Raw genomic sequence first — 18,171 nt, 5'->3', positions numbered from 1 at the left:
TATGGATGGACCCCAAAAATCTCTCCCCTTTATTCCTCCTTATAGATGACCCTGTCTCCACATGACTGTTCTTCAATGTTCATGTCGTGTTCAACCACCTACAGTGGAGGTCACCGATCTCTAGAACCTTTATTTTGGGGGTTGCGGGCTGAAAAGGTTGCGAACCACTGCTTTAGAGCATCTAAAGTATGATGTGAATTATTGTGGAAATGAGCAACTAATGCAGTTGTAGATTATGTATCTCAGCTTCTCCAAACACACAAATTCAATTAGTATCAGCAATATTTGCCAGGACACACAGTTTTCTTATGCTTATGTCACATGATGCCATAAGCATCCTTTTTTTCTTCATTTTTTAATCAAATTTTTAAAGCCTCATTTTTTTCTAAAAAAATAAAACAAAATAAATATTAATAAAAAAAATCCTCAGATTTTCCTTTAATTATTCCACAAAATAAATAAAATTTGTCACAAAAACAATTATCTTTTAAAGTTGGATATTGTCAGCGCCTTACATACTTTACATATCATTTATACATGAAAGTGAAAACTAGGACACATTCGTGTTGAAATTGCAAGTTTTCCCCCAATCAATTGCCAGCCAAGTTGAAATCACACTGGTCTAAAATGTGTTTAACACCCGCTGATATAAAGCCTGTGTATATTTGGACTGTATAAGAAACTGCACTGTAATAAAATATTAAAATCTAGTCTGGATTTGATCATCACCAAAACATAAACTCCATTTGCGTCACAGGAAATTCAGAATAACATCAGTGGCTCCATCACCTTCTGTGCTTTCTTTGGATTTATCAGCTTTGTGGATCTCAAATATCCCACTCTTTATTCCTGTCAATCACCACCTCCACAAAGGTCCTGGAATTCTTTACAAAAAAAAAAAAAAAAAAAAAGAGAGAGAGAAGAGAGAGAGAGAGAGAGAGAGAGAGAGAGAGAGAGAGAGAGAGAGGAGAGAGAGAGAAAGAGAGAGAGAGAGAGAGAGAGAAAGAGAGACTGCACCAAAAGATGTAGAGAAGAACTGATAAGATTCATAACGTTTTCATTGATGTCCTCAAACAGATGCACAGTTTACAGCAGGGGGCACACATGTTCTGTTTATCACTACACCCTCTGTATGAGCTCAGCTGGGGCCACAAAAATGTGATTGTCTGATTCATGCGCCACATTATCAACATTAATGTCAGCATTTACAGTAATGACCAATCTGAGCTTAAATACATGGTTAGTGTGTTTATGTTGTCACTTGTACTTTTTGGGTATTTATATTTTAGTACCTTTTCTGTTTAGTTTTTATTTTTTGCCCATTTGTTGTCATGTTGTTATTCTTTTGTGTATTTTTCAGCTATTTTGTGTGTGTTTGGGAATCAATTTGTGCAGTTTTGCCTATTTTTCTGTCATTTTGTCCATTTTTGAAGTCATTTTGTATGTTTTTCTCAAATTTTATGTTTTTTTTTCCTTTTGGGGGGGTGGGGAGAAGGAGGGAATTGTGCTTGTTTTGTGTCGATTTGTCTTTTATTGTTGTTTTGTGTGCTTTTCTAATCATTTTTGTTGTTTTTTTTTGTGTGTGTATGTTTTCCAGTTGTTGTTTTTTTTTCACACTTGTCATTTTGTGTCCTTTTGTTATTTTTTAGTGTATTTTTCTGTAATTTTGTGCCTTTACCTCGAGGTTCGCACAACATAGACCAAGGGCCGCATATGGCCCCCGGACCTCCAGTTGCCCATTGCAGTCCTAAACTCTAACAAACGTAGATTTCTTTGTTGTTGTTTTGTTTTCTGCCTTATTAATATTAGTAATATTAGCAGTGGTGTGAATAGTCTCACAGCAGCACAGGTTCACTGTATTCATGTTGGCAGCTTTACTCAGCATGAGCTCATTTGTTTACAGCCAAAGCATCTGTGGATGTGACAATAGTATCAGTTAAAGCTAAACCTGCTCAACAAGATCCTGGGTTTCTGTTCCACTCACTCTATGACGTTACTTTCCTTTCGCACCATTTAGAAACATTCATATGTAGTGGACTTTGTGTAGTCATTTAGTCTATGATAAACTGCTGCTTATCAGACAACAAAAGTCATCATTTGTCTATAAAAAAAGTCCTTTTTAGACCACATGAAAGCACACATGATCCACAAAACTAACATAAATACATGAACACTCAGTAAGTACGCTGATTATAAAGTGGGATTATTGAATATTAGAGAAGGATTAGGATTAAATACATTTTTCTTTATCCTACTCCTTTTTAGACTTAATAGATATAGGTGTTTTAAACATGTGTGTACGTTTATAAATATATGCATACGCGTAAAAAATTATTTATTTTTTTATATAGATTTATTAATAAGTAGTTTTATATATATATATATATATATATATATATATATATAAATGATCCTGCCATAAAAAATATTTTTATATAGATTTAATTAGAAGGAGTTATTAATACCCATACAAACTATAATAATATTGTTTTCATTTATTTCCATGTTTTCACCATTTTTCCTGATCCTGTTGTATGTCATAAACATGTATTTAAGTTTCATGTATATTTATATATGTTATAAGTTATATATCTCTGTATACTATACAAATATATTTTTTATTTAATTCCATGTTTTCCAATTTTTCCTGATCCTGTTGTTTGTCTTTAAAAATATTTTTAAAAATGTATTTAGATTTTATTATAAGGAGCTATATATATCCATACATACTATAATAATGTTTTTCCCCTTTTTCCTAATCCCGTTGTATGTCATAAAAATGTATAAAGATGTATTTACAAGGAGTTCTATATATCCATACATACTATATTAATAATATGTTTATTTATTTCCACATTTTCCCCCTTTTTCCTGATCCTGATGTATGTGTTTGCATTTTGTTAGATCCAATGGTTTTGTCATGTATGCAACAAACTTTTTTTAATTATTATTATTATTATTGTTTTTTTTGTGTGTCTCTAATCAATAAAATATGAAGTTGACCCATTTTTTGCTCATGAAACTGTTCTAAAGTCCAGTTGCATGACATGTGGGGAAGTTATTTTTTCTGCATATCTTAGGGCTGGACACACACACCCTCTGCAAACAAAAATGTTTTAACTGAAGTCAAACAACACAGAGAAACGTTACATAACCTCACCATTGATCCACAAGTTATCCCGCACACATATAAACATATATATACATAAAAAGGTGAAACCAACACACTACAATAGACTCAACCTCAGATTATATGATTAAATATGGCCCATAAGTTAATATTTTACAACAAAATATTACAATATATATTATGAAGAAATAAAATGTGTATTTCATTCTCATTCATTCATTCATTCATTTATTTATTCAGCGCACATTAAATAAAGAAAAAACAACAATAAAGGTGCAAGAAGGGAACAAAGCACAATGGGCTTGTATATAAGCTCCTCCCCTTTCAATAAACACAACCCATTTAAAATAAGGGCTAACAAACAAACAAACACTTATAAGATCAAGAGACAAAATACACAATAAAGCTTTGATGAGGAAAAAATAATATATAAACAAAGTACACAAAAATCAATAACAAAAGACAAATGAAAATATTTTTTCTTTATTTGTATAGCGCTAATTACAACATACAATAGGTAATCTCAAAGCGCTATCAAAATATTGAATTTATAAAGGGAAAAATCCATAAGATCCACATGAAAAAGCATTAGCGACAGAACATTAAAAAAAAAGAAATACAAACTGAAATCCTATATACATACAGTACACCCATATACAACACTTAACTTTGTTTGTTTTATAAACTTAATTTTTCAGATTTTCATTGCAGATTTTTTTTTTTCAACTGTGTGTAATGTTTTCTAACATTTTGTAAATTAAAGCACATTTAATTGTCTTAAATTTGACCTGTCTTGACCTCTCATCAGAATTTGGCTCGTGCCGACATTTAAAACTCTAAATCCCAGGGTGCATTGCAACAGCTGACCTTCAGCTTCAATCAGACTTATTTTTATTTTTGGCTCCGTCGTTTATTTACAAGAAAAACACCTCATTGTCAGCGACCATCGTGTCCAGTTGAACAGTAAGAAAACCTTCTATTTTCTAAACATCGTCTAACTAAAGGTGAACTTTGAAAACGGAGGATTTTAAAACACTGGAGGCGGAAAGTGTGTCAATTACCATAACAGGAAACAGCTTTGTCTGCGAGGCCGTTTTAAAGGAATATGATGTAATCACTGCATGCTGTTAATTCTTTTGAAATACTTATGAACTGATTGGTTATTAAGTTATAAATCACATTTGATTCATTTACTATTATTGCTAATGTTTTAAACTGTAAAAACATGTTATTATAAATGACTGTTAGCTAAAATCTTCCAATACAAACACATGCACTTCCACTGACGTGTCTTTTATTTAAATTTGTGAGCTTTTAAAGCCATAAATTGTGACTTGAACAAGTGAAATTCAAGCTTCTGTATGAACTATTTCTAATAATGCATCTGAAAAGACTTTTAGTCTGTCAGTGTCTCAGAAATAAAAGTCCATCCATGTGAGCTAAAGTCAAGTTTTAAACTATGTTTTTCTCTCTGAGTTTGATTATGAGTCGTTTAGCATTTCTACCTCACAGCATAAATATAATTGGTATAATTCTCTAGTGGGGAATTTCTTCCTTGGCCCTTTTATTTGTGGACTCTCCACTGACCAAAAACATGTTTATTTGGTTGATTAGAGTCTTTATTTTTGCCTAAAATAGTGGATGGAATAAACCTATTAGAAGTGAGATGATACACTGGGTTCACAATATGATACGATAACAATAATGAGCTTGCAGTAACGATGCAGTGTTTTTTTTTTTTTTTTTTTGCCATGTCTTTCTCTCTGTAATGTGTACAGTATACTCTATATCTTTCTTTTGCATTTTTATACTACACTATTTATCTGCTGCTGGAAATGCTTTGCACATTTCACCTTTGTGGGACTAAGAAAGGTTATCTTTTTTTATCTTTATGATAGGGTTGTCACGATACTAGAATTTCAAGCTCGATACCAATACAAAAAAAAAAACAAAAAAAAACTTTATACTCAATACCACGGGGCAAAAAAAAAAAAAAGACAAAACATTTAGAAGAATAATTTCCTTTTAAGCAATAATAAAGAATAAAACCTATGAAGTATTTTTAAATTAAGTGAAATGTAGTGCAACATTAAACAACAAAAACTTTTACACTTTTTTATGAAAGTATAACAAAATTTAGCAGCACCTCTAACAATTAAAACTTAAATAACTTTTTTTTTTTAAGAACATAGTGCAAAACAAATACTAACTATTAAAGATTTTTAAGAACAATGTGCCAAATTTAAAAACAACTGTTCTGATCCTAGTAAAGGTATTAAAATAGGCTAAAAAAATGAGTATGCTCAAGTATTTGGCTACAGCCCTGTTTTTTTTTTTTGTGCTTCTGGTGACTTGGCTGCATATTTTCTTTGCCGGTCGAAAAGGGCGGGTTGGGTAGGCGGAGTCTCAGGCTGCCATGGTTTCTGTCTAGTAGCTGCTGGTCGACTTTTCTCAGCTTCATCCTGGTACTTTAGGAGAAACATTACACTTTAAGACAAAATGATTGTATTGTTCTTTAATTAAACATAGTCTGTTTATGTTACAGACGGGCAGGACTGTTAACGTTCGCTGCCTAGCTTGTTATTAGCCATAGCCGCATGCTTAATACTAGACGGCTAACATGGCTATCGGCTAATTGTTAAACGTCTAATGTTCACGTGTCAATTCAATAATTAGAATTTGTTCCAATTTATTAGAAATTGTTTTTTAATTTTTTGATTTTATTTCGGTGGTGGTCATGAACACAAAAAACAGAACAAACACTAACTAATCAGCCAAAAGGGTGTAGGTTGAAACACACCTATCCATCACAACTAATATTACTATTTTTACAATACACTTTCAATATATGTTTTACAGTTTTATATACTGCATGCACTAGTTTATACATGCATATCAAACATATACACACATAGACACATACATTTATACTAAAATTGAAAGAAACCTGCATGTCACAGTTTCTCAAAAAAGAAAGTACCGGGATAACAAAATGTTGTGTTGGTTGCATGAATATTGAATAATCATATTTTTCTGGAGTAAAAATTTAAAAGCTAAGATTTCTCCTTGATGATAGCTATAATAATAATTACAGTGATCTGATCACAGTTAAATGGCCAGGGTGTTTTCATGGTAGAGTGAACATGCCAGTTCACCCTGTGCTGGTTTGCTCTATTTACTTGTATTTCTAAGAAGGTGTGAGTGATTATCTTTCTGTGATGGAGTATGGTCCTGTTCTGGGAACAACCTGCCTTTGTACAGAGCTTGGAACTGGTTCCAGGTTTCAGTGACTCTGGTTTACTTAAAGCTTCCTTTGCAATGACTGTCCCAGAGTTTATACATGCTCTGTAAAAATAAAAAATAAAAAGAATGTGGTCATTCCAGGTGCTGACTGGGCTCATTGGCCAAAGACAAAGATTTCTTGACTGGTAAAAATATGTTAGCCCTGAAAACAGGAAGTAGGCTACTGTGTGACTTTCCAAAAATCAACGGACGGAACTGCATTTTTCATTCGTAACCATGAGGGCCAAGTTGGAAGTGCTAGCGCTAGTTCTGGGCTGCGTGGGGTTGTTGGGGACGGTGCTCATGACGGCACTGCCCCTGTGGAGGGTTTCTGCGTTCATCGGTGCTAATCTCATCGTCATGGAGGAGCTCCAAGAGGGTCTGTGGATGGCCTGCTACAGACAGCTCAACATCAAGATGCAGTGCAAGGTGTACAACTCGCTTCTGATTCTGCCACCAGAACTCCAGGCAGCCAGGGCACTCGCGTGCGTGTCCATAGCTCTGGTGTTCATCGCACTGCTGGTCACAGGATGCGGAACCCAGAAGAGCAACTGTTGCAGTGACGACATGAAGGCTAAGAACATTACCCTGGCTTTTGCCGGATGTCTGTACCTGCTCTCCTTTCTGACCACGCTCATCCCTGTCAGCTGGGTGGCCCACACCGTCATCAGGAACTTCTATAATCCCACCGTGGTGGACTCTCAGAAACGCGAGCTGGGAGAAGCCCTCTTCATAGGCTGGGCCACTTCTGGGGTTTTGCTGATCACGGGGATTATTCTGCTGTTCCGGTTCTGCAAACAAAGACACAACGAAGAGCAGACTTTTCATGAAGAGTTTCTGATGCGTGAAACGGATGTAAATAAAGAGGACAGCATCCATGTAGGGAGGAGCCTTTCCATCTCTTATAGGCAGCAAGAATATGTGTAAGAACTGATCCATTCTTCAGTTTGTAAATTGAGAGTCAAGATTTAAAATGTATCTTTTATTAGTTTTACAGCAGCAGAAGGACAAAAAGTAAACACTACGACAGCAACTTGGGTACACACATGTCCTGTTTATCATTACACATTTTGTACGAGCACTTCCTAAACCAGAGATGGGCAACATTTATTACAACTGGGCCCACAAAAATGTGATTGTTTGCTCCCAGGGCCACATTATCAATATTCATGTCAGCATTTAGAACAGAGGTGTCCAATTCATTTTAGCTCAAGGGCCAAATATGAACCAGTATGATCACAAGTGGGCCGCAGGTTTTTGGCGAGAAAACGAATAATTTCACTATTATTGTGCCAAAGCAATAAGTGACAATGATAATGAAATGTAGTTGTTTTGTGTAGTAACTTGAGAAAAAATTGCAGGATTATGGAAAAATGTTGAGTTCTTTCAACAACAATTTATTACTGAATTATTTTGGTAATTTACACAATGAATAATTTTTTCTGTTATTTTCACTTTCTCCAGTGGGCCAAATCCAATGCTCTGAAGGGCTGGATTTGGCCCCCGGGCCTCGAGTTTGACACGTGATTTAGAATAATGACTGATTTGAGCTTAAATACAGGGGAGAGCAAAGAGTTTTAGTGTGTTCATGTTGTTGCTTAGTATACTTTTCTGTTATTTTTGTTTTTTTGTGTGTTTTTGTTGTAATTTTTTAACATTATTCTCCCATTTTATGTTTTTTCTTTTGGGATGTCGGTGTTGTGCTTGTTTTAAACAATTTTTGTGTGGGGTTTTTATTTTTGGTCGTTTTGTATGGTAGGTAAAAATCTTTATTTTATTAGTTAAGTAGTTTTACTGCAGTAGCAGGACAAAAAGTAAACAACATTGACGACAGCAACAAGGTTTGCACATTTGAAAAGACATAATAAAAATCAAGCCTAACAAAATAAGTAAAAGAAAACATTTACACTGCTTGACTAAGTGTTAACTGATGGTGATGCTACTTGTATTGTAAAGAGTTGAGCAGTGAAAGTTAGTTTTGACTAATGGTTGTCTGCGGTGGGAACCAGAGGGCAGTTGTGTGTGCCGAGGGTGAGTGATGTCAGACATGATGGATTTTGACCAGTTACTGTTACAGTTTTTTTTACGGTAAGTTCTTCCGTTTCAGTTTGAGTGATACCAACCAACAAATCAAAGAAAATGTGAAAACAGACTTAATAAAAGATCTATAAAATATAGTCAACCTTGAACAAAACAGACACTGCTGTCTTTTCTTAATGTATATTGTAATTTTAAAATGTAGCTTAGAAATGATGTCTTTGGTTCCAAACCTTTTTCGGGTCGTGTCATTTTGGCAACCCGAGGGACATTATTCATTTAAAAAAAAATTTAAAATGAATAATACAGTCTGTAACAAATACAGACTAGCTATGATTAGTGCACAAAGTGACAAGATATTTTTATATTGCATTTATTTTAACTACATTTATATTCCAGACATTTTATGTATATAATAGTTGTCTGATATTTAATAAGTGTGATGTGTTATTTAAAAAAAAAAGAAAAATAATTGGAAAAATGTAAAAATATAATTTTGATCAGAAAATGTTTTTTTTTTTTTTTTTGTTGAAAAACCCTGGCTTAAGTCAATACAATGTATGTGTAATACTGTTCTTTTAACCATCTTATTCAATCTTATTTAAAAAATGGTATAAATGAAATATTAATAAATGCAAATAGATAAAAACATGATGCATCAGGATTTAAGGAAATCTAAAGTTGTTTTTTATTTCAAAGGAGGTTGTTAAGAGTTCACACAACTGATTTAAAAACAATCACATTCTCATTGAGCTTCCTTATGTATGTTATGTTTGCATATAATTCTGAATTATGTCTGATCATTTTGTAATTAATAAACTCAATATCCTCCCAAAAAGGCCTGCAACAACTTGTGTGGTTGTATTTTTCAGTTCACCTTTTTATTTTAGTTGAGAAAAGCAAACACCAAAACTCAGCTCATAAAGACCCAAGTTTGACCTCATTGACCTTCTAGCTAAGAATTCACAAGTTATTTTTCTGGTCTTTCTGTTTCTACACATCTCCTTAAACACACTCAGCATCAGTGTATGTGTGACGTCTCCCTGTCTATAACTGCTGAATTGTAACAAAACTCATCCTCCTCAAGTTTCTGTTTGAAACACCTTTTCTCCTGCCAGGTAGTAGTGCAGCAGATTAGTAAAAAAAAATTGTTCACTTTGGTATAAAAGCATAAAATTTGGCACAGATCCTCTCTGATGGCCACTATTTTGGAAAAAGGTGTTGGCCACTCAAAAATTAAATATGGCGGCCATTTTTCAATATGGCGGCCATCGACCAAAAAATGACACCTCGTTTGACCAGATCCGAGTCTTTGAGGTGATTGAGTGTTTCACCTCTAGCGGGCGCAATCCTATTTTATACAATATTTAAAGGTATTTTATACAAATACCTTTGTGGAAAATAAAGGAAGCTCCAATTGTGCAAGATTTCATCACTTCCTTTTTAAGTTTATACGTGAGATGTTCACTGTACGCAAGGAAACCTTGGCAAGATTTATTACCAAAAATAAATATTGGGGATGAAAGTAACTTGTAACTTTTATTTTGAGTACTATTTAATTGCTGCTTTTACTTGTACTTGAGTACAGTTTCAATCATGTAACTACTTCTCCTTAAGTAGTATATATCAGTGTTCTTTACACCTCTGGTAATATCCCATCCTAAGAATAAAACAAGAGTTAATTTAAAAAAAAAAAATCTATTCAAGTGACATATACTCAGTTATGTCCTGTGAAACTGATTCTTTTGTAAAAAAAAAACCCAAAACAGTTTGAATGTATCTACGGTAATAAACATGTTTGAGAATACAAAGTGGTTAATTACCATACAAACAGATTGTTAAGGAGTGGAAGGCTGCATCATGAACAGGTTACCACTCCATGGCGTGTCCCCATCTATCTGATGGCAGGGAAGCAGATGAACCTGAAAGGCAACATAGCTTTGTTAGCATTTTTTCTTGTGGGTGTATAAAGTCCTCGACTTCCTCTTTTGCCACAGATTGGTTCTCAGGCTGTGAGAGCACAGGTAGACAAGACATCTACCTTTGACTCTCAATCACGATGGCTACCTACACTGCCTACAGCGGCTACACCAAGCCTCCTCTATCTTACCCTGGCTCCTACTACGATGAGAAGCAGACGCAGGCCTACACAGATTACCAGGACTCTATAGAAGAGGAGAAGAAAAGGATTGAAAAGAGGAAACGCAGAAATGCCATCTGCTGTGAGGTGGTGGCCCTTGTCATTGGCTTTATTGGACTAATCGGTGTGGCGGCGGTCACAGGCCTTCCCATGTGGAAGGTCACAGCCTTTATCGAGGAGAACATCATTGTGATGGAGACGCGTTGGGAAGGTTTGTGGATGAACTGCTTCAGACAAGCCAACATCCGGATGCAGTGCAAGGTGTACGATTCCCTACTGTTTCTGCCGCCGGACCTCCAGGCCGCCAGAGGCCTGATGTGCGCCTCGGTTGCACTGACCACGTTCGCTCTCGTCGTCTCTGCCGTGGGGATGAAGTGCACCAAGGCGGTGGACTACCGGGTTCGCACCAAACACATCGTCCTGGTTGCCGGGGGTTGCCTCTTCCTCATGGGCTGCGTCACTACCCTGATCCCAGTGTCCTGGACCGGCCATGTCATCATAAGGGATTTCTACAACCCTCTGCTGATCGACGCCCAACGCAGGGAGCTCGGTGAGGCCCTGTACATCGGCTGGGTGACCTCAGCTCTGCTTTTCTCTGCTGGTGTGATCCTGCTTTGCCGTCACGCTCCACGCACTCAAATCAAAGATGAGGCCATATACACCACTGGGAGTAATTACTACCAACCGCCGTATACTTACCAACCCGCATATACTTACCAGCCGTCGTACACCTACCAGCCGGGTTACTCTGTACCCCCGGGAACGGTGGCATACACGCCAACTCAGTACTAGAGAAGTTTGGACTTGTTTTGAGACTCTCCAAGAACTGGCAAAAATAATCAAAGACTTTCCAGACCCTTTTGGGCTCTGGACAGCAATGGATTAGATATTTCTTACTTTTTCAAAACGGGGCAAGTATATTGCTGAGATTGTCAGGTCATTGTTGACCTGTGTGTGTTCTGATCACGTGATGTGCTTTTGTTATTTCTGATTCACTAAGTAAACAACATTCCGCCATTAAAATGTAAGTAAATGAGTTGTTTCTAGCCTTTACTGTCCAAAATGACAAACCACGCCTGCTGGTATTTTTGTGTGAAAGAATAGGTATTTTTTAATATAACAGCCAATAATGTGAGTTCATTTGTTTTTTCAAATAAAGAAAAATAGCTCACTTGCTTGTTGATTTTTCCACAGTGCTTAGACACTTCCCAAACCTGTTGTTTCTTTAAGATTTCTAACGTCTCTGGGTGGAAACCAGGCCTGTTTTTTTTCTTTTTTTTTTTTCTTCACTGATGTGCAGACAGGATGGTGTTATGCTGTCTCTATTGTTGTTACTAAAAATGTTGCCAAACTGGTAAAACTAGGCCAGTCACATGAGCCTCCCACAAGAAAAATGAACCAGGAAATTTTCTTTCAAATCTACCAACTCTCCAATCGGCTGATGAGAATTGAGACAGGAAGCCCCAAGACGATGAACGCAATTCACATTCCATGCAGTAAGCAGGGAGTGATGACTGTCTATAAATGCAGAATTTTAATACACAACATATTTACCAGAGCATTTAATGATTAACCTTTGGAAATGCTGAGGTTATGCCTCAGAAATCTTAACAGTCGTTGATATTTGCACTGGTTATACATTATAGAGCTAGCTTACCAGCTATAATCAACTGATTCATCTTGAATCCAAACACACTTTGACACAGTTATCCTGTGATGGTTTAAGTTGTTCCTTCTGTGTATTTTATTTTCCAAATGAGTCTCACCAAACATCCTGAGTCACCTGACGAAACACAAACATCATGACGTAGTTCTGTGTCCGTGTCAACATTTCTAACATGTCTGCCTGGCTGGTTTGTGTAGAATGTGACCTAGCTGACTGCCAATCATTTTGATCTGTTCAAAACACATTCAGTTGATACGTAAATTAAATACTGATGTACCTTTCCACTTTCAACCTGTTGTTGTGAACACAAGAATTGAGCAAATGAACAAAAACAAGATAAATACACTAGAGGGCCGATACGTGGACTGTTTTCAAGATCGGTCATCGGCCAAAAAAAAGAATACCAATTTTTATTCTTTTTTTGTTGATCATCACCAACCCTTCCAAAGGAAGGGTAAGAAACACCTTATAGGGAGGATATAAAAAGGAGAGGGCAGTGTTACACCTAAGTGAGGGGGAAGGGAACAGGGAAGAGAGACTCAAGGTAGGAAATGGAAAGGGTGTGGAAGAGTTGATTATTTTAAAGTGAGAGTGAGATGTGATTTTTTAGTTGTGCATATGGTGACAAGTGTGAAGCTTAGGTGTAATGGTGGTGGCTGTAAACAGAGAGGAGTGAGTGGTTATACCTAAAACAGGTATTTAGTATATTGATCACGCTACTGCTACTTACCCATCCTGTACTTTTTGTTTTACTCGGTTGTGTACGGGTATATTTAAAGTTCAATAAATATTAAGAGTTCTATTGGTCTATTTAATTTTATTTCTAATATATACATTTATATCATGACTGTTTCAATTGTCTTTCATAATCAATGTGCTTTAAAAATCGGCTGTAAATACATATTAAAAAGGAAAATATTGCCTGTATGCTTCACCATAAAAGTCCACCTGTCTTCTGTACCTACTTATCATTTACACTTATTTGTGCAGTTAAATGATACAATATAACAAGTTTATTCATGTGGTCTTTATGTATGTTATGAGGTATATATATGTGTATATATATATGTGTGTATATATATATATATATATATATATATATATATATATATATATATATGTAATTGGCTTTCATTGGGTTCCAGGAATTTCTAATAATAATTAAAGCATCCCATGCATCTATTTTCAAAGGGATTTAATGTTATGTTTATACTTTTTAGGCGGCAATGATTTAGTAACTAAAGCCCATTGGTTATTTAAAAAACAAAACAAAACTTACCTTTTTTTAAAAGTAACTTCTTTATTTAAAAGTTACAGTTTACGAGCTATAATATGTGACTTGTGTATAGTTTTATAGATGCCATTATTTTCTGTACCATTTAAAAGCTGCTTATTGTAAACAGACCTTTTACTCTTTATTTATGATAATGTTGCTGTGCTATGATAATTGGCTTAATTTCATGGAATTATTTTCCTTGAAGATGACGATCCTGTGATTCCCAATCAGTTTTGTGTGTTACTCCAGGGTTACAGGAGCAGGGAATTATAATAATCCTTTATCCTTGTAATTTGATAAGCCAATTTAAATCAACATACATGGTTTGACTGCAGAAGATTTTCTACTTTCCCAACAATACAATTGCAAGGCCCGTGGGCCAAGTTTGTCCCTCCAGATCATCTAGTCTGGCCCGCAGGAAGATTTTGTCCATAGTAGAAATTACCGCAAAAGTCATCATATAAATTGTAGATTAAATATGATGGGGGATGCAATACCACATAATTTAGTGATATTAAATTGCAATTATTTTTAAAAATCTGGAAAATTCTCAAATTATCCCAAAGCATTCTGACATATTAGATCGTAAATTTCGAGAAAATTTGATGCAAACTGAAGGAATTTTGACCAAATTGCTTAACAATCTGGATTTTGTTTTGATTTGTGCTTTTTTCGTTCACAAAAACATGTATTTTTCTGGTCTGGCCCACTTGAGGTCAAACTGGGTCGTATGTGGCCCTTGAACTAAAATGAGTTTGACACCCCTGCTCTAATGACATTATAAAAAGACAAAGTCGAACACTACAATGTCAGGAATATATAAATACAGGGGTTGGTTTTGTGGTTATCGTTGCATTCGACCGAAGGTACATGTTATGTCCTTTTAGTGGTTACATCTTCTTTTTTCAGTCTTTTTCACTCTTCCTGTAACATGAGGACTTGTAAAATGAGACTTCAGAACTAACAAAGCAGCAGCTCTTGGGCTCAGTGTGCATAGAAAAAACAATAGCCTTAGGGATTTTGTTTCACAGCAACAGGTAGAGTTCCTACTCCTCCCATGTAGTTGTGTCCACAGGGAGGAGGCTGCACAGGTGAACATCTACCTCCTCCTCCTCCTGGAAAACCTTTCCTTCCATAGAGGTAACCGTCGCTTGCTGACATAGAGTCATTGACGGTTTGCACTCTTTGATACATATGAGATTGGACTGAAAGGAGGAACTCAGGATGGCTAACTCAGCTTTGGAGATAGTTGGTCTGTTGTTGACCCTGATTGGTCTGATTGGGACGGCAGCGAGCACTGGGATGCCAATGTGGCGAGTGACTGCCTTCATCGGGGAGAACATCATTGTGTTTGAGACGCGCTACGAAGGATTGTGGATGAACTGCTTCCGACAGGCCGACATCAGGATGCAGTGCAAGGTGTACGACTCTCTCCTGGCCCTGACTCCTGACCTCCAGGCGGCCAGGGGTCTGATGTGCTGCGCTTTGGCATTGGGCGGCCTGGGTCTGATGATCAGCCTGGTGGGAATGCAGTGCACGGCATGTATTCGGAACAACGACCGAGCCAAGCGGCTGGTCCTCATCATTTCAGGAACCATGATCATCATGGCTTGTATCTGCGTCCTGATCCCAGTGTCCTGGACGGGCCACGTCATCATCAGGGACTTCTACAACCCCTTGTTGCTGGACGCCCAACGCAGAGAGCTCGGGGAGGCCCTCTACATTGGCTGGGTGGCCGCCGCCTTCTTTTTTGTAGGGGGATGCATGTTCATTTGTTGTAATCTTCATTCTGAAGACAAGGGTTCGCAGAGGTATGTGTACTCCAGGAACTCTGACTACATGTCGTATCCTTCACAGTCTCTACAGGCTCCACAGACTCTGCAGCCTCAGCAGTTAGTGATGATCCCACAACCACAGCCTATGCTGTCCAGATACCCATCCACCAACTACAGCTACTACAGTAGATACCCCTCTGTACGCAGTGGGATCGCCTATCTCTGAGCACTAAAACACACTGACATAAATACTTCTCAGCTTTGTTTGCACAGCACCTCTTAATGGATTCTATTCTGCTTGGACTACTTTTATAATGTCAGAACTAATGTTAAGATTTTTTTATTTTTCAGCATATTTTTTTTGTTCATCAACATTATTTCTGGTACAAATTATTCATCTTCAACTCTGGAATTCAAAGATTTCAAAAAAGTTTGTTTTAGTATATTATTTTATGTATGTTCAAGGCAGGGGTGTCAAACAAATTTTAGTTCAGGGACCAAATACGGAGCAGTTTGATCTCAAGTGGGCACAAATTCTATGCTGTAAAATGAGTAATTCCAACAATATTGTGCCCATAGTTTGCATTTCTACATAAAGGACAAAATATATAACAAACCAACAATATTCAAGCAATAAGTGACAGATATACAGGATCTAAACTTCACATTTCCTTAATTTTGTGACCAACTAATTTTTAATTAATGGAATTATTATCTCATAATTTGAGAAAAATTGAAGAATTTTGTAAGAATTTTAATATTCACTGCAAATATTGAGTTTCATTTTTAATCATGTTTTCTTTGTCATATTTAATTTTCTCCTGCAGGCCCAATTGGATGCTCCAAAGGGCCAAATTTGGTACAAATTATTCATCCTCAACTCTGGAATTTAAAGATTTCAAAAATGCTTGTTTTAATATATTATTTCATGTTTGTTCAAGGCACGGGTGTCAAACTAATTTTAGTTGAGGGGCCAAATACGGAGCAGTTTGATTTCAAGTGGGCCACAAATTATTTGCGGTAAAATGTAAAAATAATTTTAACATTAATGTGCCCATAGTTTGCATTTCTGCGCATATATAGATGACAAAATATGCAACAAACCGACACTAACTCAGCAATAAGTGACAGATATCAGTCCCAACAGGATCTTCACTTTAAATTTCCTAGATTTTGCGATAATTGTTATAATTTGAGGAAAATTTAAGGATTTTGTAAGAATTTTTAGTTTTTCAACTAACATGTAAAATGAGTGTAATCATGTGATTTAAGCACCAGGAAAACTGTGAGCCGCTGCAAATATTGTTGTTTCATTTACACAATGATTTATGTTTTCTCTGTAATTTTTAACTTTCTCCTGCGGGCCAAATTGTATGCTACTACGGGCCAGATTTGGCAGCCAGGCCATGAGTTTGACACGTGGTTTAAAGCAAGGCAAGGCAAATTTGCTTGTATAGCACATTTCATACACAAGGCAATTTGATGTGGTTTACATGATTTGAAAAGTACAACAGAAAACATTAAACAGTTTAAAAATAATTAAAAACATAAAAATAAAAAAAGACTAAAAATCTCCCTCTCAGTCATATGCAGTAGAGAAAAAAGTGCCTTTAACTTGCATTTAAAGTTGCTTAAGCCACTTTGTGCTCATAGTACTCATACTCATAAAATAGGCTTTATTATGACTTTGTGCAAAGAACAATGGCTTTTTTGTCATTTTCACTACATATGTTACATACAATATTTACTTTGTCTATGCCATTTGTTAAAAAGTCTATTTCAAATGATTTACACATTTTTGTGGCAACATAAATGGATGCATTGACCCTCCAGTCTTCAGTGAGTTTTCTAGTTATGCTTGTTTGAACCAGTATTTAAAACACAATGCTTTCAAAATATAAGCTAAGGCAAACTTTAACAACTAAACCAAAAGGCAAAATTTAAGAAACTTTAATACAAGAGAAGAGCTTATCATTGAAGCACCAAATAGATGTGTAGTTAAGAGAAAAACAGAAACTAAGGCAACTGTGAAATTTCTGATGGTTGTTGTGAATGCAAAGCATTTTTTTTCCTGTCCTTTACTATGTATACTTCAGTGGAAAGGATCAACCAGTTCAAAGGGCTGAATAAACATGAAATGCAGGTTTAGGACTGCTTGACAAAGGTGTGGACTCAGAATCCTGAGAGCTTTGTGTTTGTTGTGAAGAGAGACGACACACCAAGCTCAGTCACGTGATCATGTTTTGCAAAGTTTCTCACATTACACAGAGAAGCTCCTTTTTATTTGAATGGGTTTGTAAATGAAGACATTTGATTTGACTGATAAATGAACCTGTTCATTTAGCTAACATTTCTTTTTTGATTTTAATAAGATGTCAAACTCAATGTGACAGCACTTTCCGTATACTGTAAACTAAAATTAACATTTCAGATTGGATCTTTATCATCATGTGATACTTATTTTACTGTGTTTTGAAGAATTTTGTTTGCTGTATTGTAGCTATATTGTAAACCCAGATGCATCCCAATAGGTTTAGAGACACAATTTTTGTGTTTATCTTTTGTGAAGGTTTTTTTTTTTTTATATTCAGACTTGTATATCTAGTTCCTATCACCTCATTATTTTAATTTGATTACACAGAGAAGCTACTTTTTATTTTGTTGGGTCTGTAAATGAAGACATTTAATTTGACTGATTAACAAATGGTCCCAAATCTGTTTATTTAGCTGCATTTCTGTTTCATTTGACTTGAATAAGATGTCAAACTCATTGTAACTGCACTTACTGTATAAAGTCAAATGAACATTTCAGATTGGATCTCTATCATCATGTGATACATATTTTACTGTGTATTGAAACCTTTT

General features: G+C 35.8%; 3 protein-coding genes across 3 annotated transcripts; all 3 read left to right on the top strand.

Annotated features, from left to right (window-relative positions):
• The first annotated feature begins 4,018 nt into the window (after positions 1 to 4,018).
• Positions 4,019 to 12,653, top strand: LOC114475041 (claudin-8-like). The gene is made up of 2 exons (XM_028465739.1): positions 4,019 to 4,093; positions 10,447 to 12,653. The coding sequence occupies exon 2, from the start codon at positions 10,509 to 10,511 to the stop codon at positions 11,379 to 11,381; it is 873 nt and encodes a 290-aa protein (XP_028321540.1). The 5' UTR covers positions 4,019 to 4,093; positions 10,447 to 10,508; the 3' UTR covers positions 11,382 to 12,653.
• LOC114475044 (claudin-17-like) lies at positions 6,650 to 7,339 on the top strand. Its single transcript, XM_028465741.1, has one exon. The coding sequence runs from the start codon at positions 6,650 to 6,652 to the stop codon at positions 7,337 to 7,339; it is 690 nt and encodes a 229-aa protein (XP_028321542.1).
• A 1,965-nt stretch (positions 12,654 to 14,618) lies between the features above and the next one.
• Positions 14,619 to 17,837, top strand: cldn8.1 (claudin 8.1). Its single transcript, XM_028465740.1, has one exon. The coding sequence runs from the start codon at positions 14,756 to 14,758 to the stop codon at positions 15,530 to 15,532; it is 777 nt and encodes a 258-aa protein (XP_028321541.1). The 5' UTR covers positions 14,619 to 14,755; the 3' UTR covers positions 15,533 to 17,837.
• The last annotated feature ends 334 nt before the right edge of the window (positions 17,838 to 18,171 follow it).

This window comes from Gouania willdenowi, chromosome 13 (genome assembly GCF_900634775.1).
Source record: "Gouania willdenowi chromosome 13, fGouWil2.1, whole genome shotgun sequence".
NCBI classification, from domain to species: Eukaryota; Metazoa; Chordata; class Actinopteri; order Blenniiformes; family Gobiesocidae; genus Gouania; species Gouania willdenowi.
Note: the sequence above shows the minus strand (reverse complement) of the source record. Positions and strands in the feature narration are given on the sequence as shown.